Source organism: Corvus brachyrhynchos, unplaced genomic scaffold (assembly GCF_000691975.1).
Source record: "Corvus brachyrhynchos isolate BGI_N302 unplaced genomic scaffold, ASM69197v1 scaffold59, whole genome shotgun sequence".
Taxonomy (NCBI): domain Eukaryota; kingdom Metazoa; phylum Chordata; class Aves; order Passeriformes; family Corvidae; genus Corvus; species Corvus brachyrhynchos.
In genome coordinates, this window is record NW_008246054.1 from 1,288,203 (window position 1) to 1,294,142 (window position 5,940).

The 5,940-nt window shown below is 50.7% G+C and overlaps 1 protein-coding gene across 3 annotated transcripts in view; it reads right to left on the reverse strand.

The window, feature by feature from the left end:
- LHX2 (LIM homeobox 2) overlaps positions 1–5,940 on the reverse strand; it is a 33,822-nt gene that overhangs the window by 16,911 nt on the left and 10,971 nt on the right. The window contains exons 1-3 of one of the 3 annotated variants that reach the window (XM_017745660.1): positions 5,114–5,934; positions 2,167–2,369; positions 1,288–1,670 (exon numbers count right to left, since the gene is read on the reverse strand). In XM_017745660.1, coding sequence (XP_017601149.1) covers positions 1,288–1,670; positions 2,167–2,369; positions 5,114–5,341 — 814 coding nt within the window. In that variant the 5' untranslated portion in view covers positions 5,342–5,934. Of the gene's footprint in view, positions 1–1,287; positions 1,671–2,166; positions 2,373–5,113; positions 5,935–5,940 lie in introns of those variants that run through there. The other 2 variants (XM_008642140.2, XM_017745661.1) reach the window with 2 other exon arrangements.

Sequence of the window (5,940 nt, forward strand, 5' to 3'; positions counted from 1 at the left end):
CCGCGCGCGGGCGGCGCGGCACCCGCCCGGCGCAGCCCGCAGCTGTCGGGGCACGCAAAGATGCGGCTCGAAACAAACCGCAGCAAACTTGGCCTTTACCGAACGCCCTCTCCAGGGAAAAAAACCAAAACATGTTAAAGGCAAATCTGCGCCCTACGGGAAACGTCTGAACCAGGTAGGTCTAGAGAGAAAACAGGCTAGGACGAGCGGAGAAGCACAGAGGACACCGAGGCACAGAACGACGCAGGGAAACGAGTTCGGTGCCCAGGCGGGATGGCCCGAGCGCCCGGCTCAGGAAACGCCGGACCGGGAGGGAGCCCACCTTTGCCTCCAAGTCCTCGAATAAACCCGACATCTAAGAATTTTGTTTTGTCCAAGCATTTTTTCCCCGTTGCATACAAGCAGCAGCACAGGAAGCCCCCGTGATGGCAGCCGTTCTGGTGGCAGCTACCTGGAGAAGTGGAGCGAGGGGAAGAGGGGAGCGGGGATGTGGGGGTAGGAGATTGCTGGAATTCCTTTGCCTGTAAAATTACAGTGCTGTGGCGGTGGGGAGGTTAAACGAGGAAACACGTCGGAAAGTTTGCTGCTGGATACAGAGAGCCCCGGCTGCTACCAAGTTCGCTCCCAATCCTCCTGCTGCTGGGCTCGGTTCAGGGGCAGGGGCTGTGCTGCGGGGCAGCGATGGGCTGCAAAGGGGATGCTGCGAGTTTCCCGACTCTTCTCCGAGTCACGTCTCATGAACAAAACTCCAGCGGAATTTGCCCCCGTGTGAGCAGGCTCTGTGCTGCCCGCAGACACCTGCTGCCCGCGGCCCCTGCCCGGGCACACCCAGCCCTGCACCCCCATCCGCCTCCCACTCCAGGCCCTTGGGAAACGGCCACTTCCTCTCTCTCTTTCCTTCCAAAACTTTGGGGTGCAAGAGCTCAGGACAGGGCTGAATAGTTCACCCGGCAGCAGCTTTAGAGTGTAGCCACTAAAGAAAATTCACGGGTCTCTGAAGTGCTAACTTAAAATCTCTGGTTTCCAGATTTTATTTCAGGCTGCACTCCCCCTTCTTCCCCCCCTTAACCAGATGACCTTGCTTCAAAACATTTTATTTCCAGCTGAAGTGAAAAATGCTAACATATTAGCTTCTGTAATTGCAGTTTGACAGCACTTGATCTCAATAATTATGCTGCAGCTAAACTATTATTAACAGTTTAAGCTAAAATAAACGGAAATCCCCCTTTGGAAGTGAACAGAAACAAACCATCTGAACTGTTCCGGGGGAAGGTGGGGGTCTCTTACCTGCATTGTAGGCTGCTAGATCTGCTCCAGGCCCCGGGCTTTTTCTTTTCCTGGGTCTCCCCTTCTGGACAGTCCCCACGCCATTGTAATAAGGCAGTCCCAAAGTGTTGGCAGAGCCTGCTCCCAAAGCCGGGCCCTTCCCAGCGGCTACATCCGAGTGATTGAAATGCACCTGGTACTCCCCCTGGATGAGAGTCTCGAAATGGAGGCGGCAGTACACCAGATTGTCCTTCATGCCAAAGTGATCGCCAGTGGTCAGCATCTTGTTGCAAGTGGTGCAAGTGAAGCAATTTAAGTGATATACCAAATCCCTGGCCCTCATGACCATCTCGGAGGCAGAAATCCCCAGGTGACATCTCGCACACCTCTGCACCGAAAACCTCCTGCAAAACAGAAAGGCCAGAGGAGACGGTGAGAGGCGCATTCCCCCCCACCCCGTCCTTCGCCGGTTCTGCCCGAAGGGCGGCAAAGGGCTGCGAGCCCCGGGGCGGCCACCTCGGCCGGGGCAGCGGCACAAAGCCGGGACGTTTGCGGAGCCCAGTCGGGCGGGCATCCCGGGACGGGAGCGCGGGGAGACTCCGTCCCGTTTCCCAGCTCGCAGCACAGCTCCTGCCCTCGAGCAGGGCACGCCTGGTCAAGGCCCCAGAAGCCAAAGCAGGCTGGGGGGAAGCTGTGCCCGGGACGTGCCCCCTTCCCGGCAACACGGGACTCATCCTCACCACGAGTCTCCCTCTCCAGGGGGAGGTTTCAGGAGCTCACAGCCTGCCCCACGCGTGCCCACGGATCCCCTCCGCAGTCTCGTCAGGACGGGGTCTGCTCAGCCGGGGGAGTGCCGGGCAGTGCCCCCATCCCCGGCTGGCGGCCGAGGGCAGGCTGTACCTGTAATAGTCCTCCTTGCAGTAGATGCTGCCGTCCTTGCTGAAGCAGGTGAGCTCGGACTCCAGGTTGAGTTTACATTCACAGCACTTCAGGCAGCGCATGTGCCACTGTTTGTCCACAGCCAGGAGGTAATAACGGTCGGAGATTTTCCCCCCGCAGCCGGCGCACAGGGCAGCCCTGTCACTGCTGATGGAAGGCATGGTCTGCTGGGGGAAAACAATTACAGACCGTTAGCGAGAGGGAGAAACTCTTGAGCTCGGCTAGGCTCCCCCCTCCCCCTGCCCGGCCGGGGCCGAGCTGCTGCTCTTCCTGGCAGAGGAGCGGGCGCTCCGAGTCAGCCACCTCGACCGGCCCCCGCGCCCAGTCCCCAGGGTCCCGCCGCATCCACCTTCCCGGGAGGAGGCGGGGAAGCGGGCGAGACAAACAGAAAACCACCCTGGATTTTAGGGGAGGCGTCCAGACCAGACCCAGAACTTTTTTTTTTCTGGTGAATTTTCCAGTCTCAAACCAAGAAAAGATGCTGTTCAATAAACAGGCGCAATAATAACAGAGTAGGGCAAATCGCAGATAGTTAATTTAAAAATTTATTATTATGGATATATTGAGAGTGTCTGCATAGTTAATGCTCTGTGAGTGCGTGTATGTGGAGCGTGTCTGTGTGTGTATTTTCCTGGCTATAAAATTCCAAATGAATTACGATCAAACCCCCAGTGCTGCAGACACAGCTCTCTGAAAGCTGGTTCCAAACAACATGGATCGCGATCTGCTGTGACCCAAAGCGCTAAAGGGATCAGTAAATAAACCTGCGGAGGAGATGAGCATTACTAAATCCAAGGTGCAGAATGTTTTATCAGGAAAACGAAATAGTGGGAAATGTGTCGGAATGAAAGTGGGTAAAAACCAACAGAACACTTTAGATTATGCTGGGATAAACTTGGAAGCAATAAAACTAAATATAAGCCCTATATAATTTAATAGTTTAGTGTCAAATCGCAATCCAGTTGAAACCCTCAAAAACCCCCAAATTCATACATATCCTGTCAACTTCTACTGAACAAGAAAGAGGGAGAAATATCAGAACTGTTTAAGCATGCTTATTTATTTCAGCGGACACCTTAAAACAGCATTCGGGAGAGGAGGCTCGGTGGAGCAGCGTTTGGGGCAGATCTTGCAATATGCTGCTTTCCACTTCGGTCCCAACTTACTCTTACCCGCTTTGCACAAAAGCCCACGGCAGATCTGTTCTTGTGCAAGAGAACCCGAAATATTTCCTTACAGCTGTGCCCAACACGTAGTTTGTTTTGGTTCGGGGCAGGGGAGAAGTTGTTTGTTTGCTTTTACCTCCTCTAGAGCCTTAAATCCTCGCGCAAAGCAAAAAGCAAACACAGCTAATCGGGGGAAATCGAAAGGAACCGAGGCTGATTTTCCAGCACATGCCAGACCCATTGCTTTCATCCTGTGCTTGCGGGGATCACAAAATCCCATCGCTGTGAGCACTCCCGTTTGCACCGCATCATTCCCACTAGGAGAACTCCACACAAATAAAACCCTGGCACTCCACTGGTGTTAGTCACAGGAACCCACCGGTAGCTTGTTTCTTTAAGGCATTAACTGAACTCCGAGTAGGGATCGTTTTATAACCAAAGTAGTTTCTTGTAAATCCACTTTAAATGAATTAACGATTTTTTCTACTTTGCTTTTTCAGTAACAAAAATATTCTAAGGTCTGGAAATGGTATTCAAGGATCCAGTATTCCAACCCACTATTTGTTATATACACACGTGTACCCATATAGATTATATATAGTTCTACAAAGCTATCACGCCACAATATTTATTCCAGCAAAGATCATTGGATGTTGTTTAATTGTACGGAGAAATATTAACTTCTTAAAAGAAAACCAAAACCGTTTAGATTAGAAATTGCGTCCCACCGTTACAGTACAAAGGCCGTTTTCCAGCCGGTGTTTCAAGATTAGTCCCACTGTCACCTTTAAGCAAATTGCACATAACATTACAAGAAAGAACATATACTGCTGAAGTTTGAAAACCTGAGAACGGATCTTCCTTGCATATGCCTGTATCAGTTTACAAGAGAGCATTTAACCAACGTACGAGATAATTTCACTTCAGAATTGTAATTTCTTAACAAAAAAAAAAATAGTATACATAAATTGTGCAATCACTTAAGACACTTCGGAAATGTCTTCCACTTTGCCATCTTAACGCTAGCTAGACGGATGCATCTTTTTATTATCTAAATGTATTAATATACAAGGACTATGCATCAGCAGACAGAATGTAAAATGTGGTAAAGTTATAAAAATTCGCATCCATCCGTGTCCCTGAGACATATCTTCTAGTTCTGTTTGCCATGTTTACAAACCCACATATTAAAATTATTTTTTAAAACCCATAACTTAAGGACACTCGTGTTTGGTTTTTTCTTCTTAAATAAATGCTATAAAGACTATCTCCGTGAAGACATCCTACCTGAAAAATAACACAGCATTTGATTCTTTGGTGTTTGTGTTTCCATTCCGCAGACAAAAAATTCGCTGTGCCAAAATGTTATCAATATAAAACCACACTTTGCCTCTTCCTAAAAACTTTGGAAGGCCGGACAGGCTGGGGGAAGGGAAGGAGTTCTTGGACGCTACCAAAAGGCTGGTCTATCTTTCTGTTTCCTCACAAGAGCAGTACCGTTCATTTCACCCAAGTGTTACTATTACTATGCATATTATTAATAATTAACAGTTTCGTGCCTTTAATTTAAATTAATTATTTCATTTAATCTTTTGGGGTGCCTTTATGCTTAATTTTCTTCTGATTTAGTATTTTGCATATACATTTCCCCCCGATCTGCTATTTTAGGGGAAAAGCTGTATCTGTGAGGGGTTTGGTATGTTTAGGGGGGTGCATGACTCTCCCATTCCTTCGGCTCCTACCGTTTCCGTCTCTCCCCTGTCTATAGCCGAGCTGATGGCCGGTGCTTCGCTTTTGGTTCTCCGATCCATCTCGTCGATGACCCCGTGCATCTCCGAGCCGGAAAGACTGTGGAAAAGCATCGCTGAGGAAGCAGAGGAGGAGGGCCCGAGTTGCTGTTGCTGCTGACAGTTGTCGGGGTCCCTGCAGGAGCCCAGAACTTGCATTAACCGGAGCCCTCCCCCATGCATCTAGCACGGCCGCCCCGTCTCTCCTTGGGCACCGGGTTTTTCCCCCGGCAGAGCTCTCCGGAGCGCGGCGCAGGCACTGATCCGAGGTTTCAAGGGATGGGGTGCAGAAAAGGCGGGCGAAGGGGATGAGGGAGAGGGGATAACTGGTGGTGTAAGCTTCGGGGCTTGGATCTAGTCTGTTGCGCGGCCCCGGCACATCCCTCTAGGAGGCTTCTTCAGTGCAGGGCTCATTGCCCCAGGTGCAGTCCCAGGCTTTATGCTCTGGCCCAACTGGCAGAAGGCTGGGCACGCTTACGGTTGGGAGGAATTAATAAATAGTAGAAATATAAAAAAATTAAACCATCTTCGGTGAGAAATAAATAAGAATTAGAAAAAAAAAATTACGACAAGCCCCCTACATCGTATTGTGCGAAATTTAGAGGACGAAAGCGAGGGAGAGGGAGGCTGCAGCAGACGGAGAGCAGGCTGGTGCTGCAGGGAGGCTGGGGCGGATGCCCACCGTACGCACTCACAGTCCAGAGGGCTGGCAGCGGCGGCAGCTCAGGGGCAAAGTTTGCTCCTTCCCCCGCTCCTCCCCCAGCCCGCTGGAGCTCATTGGG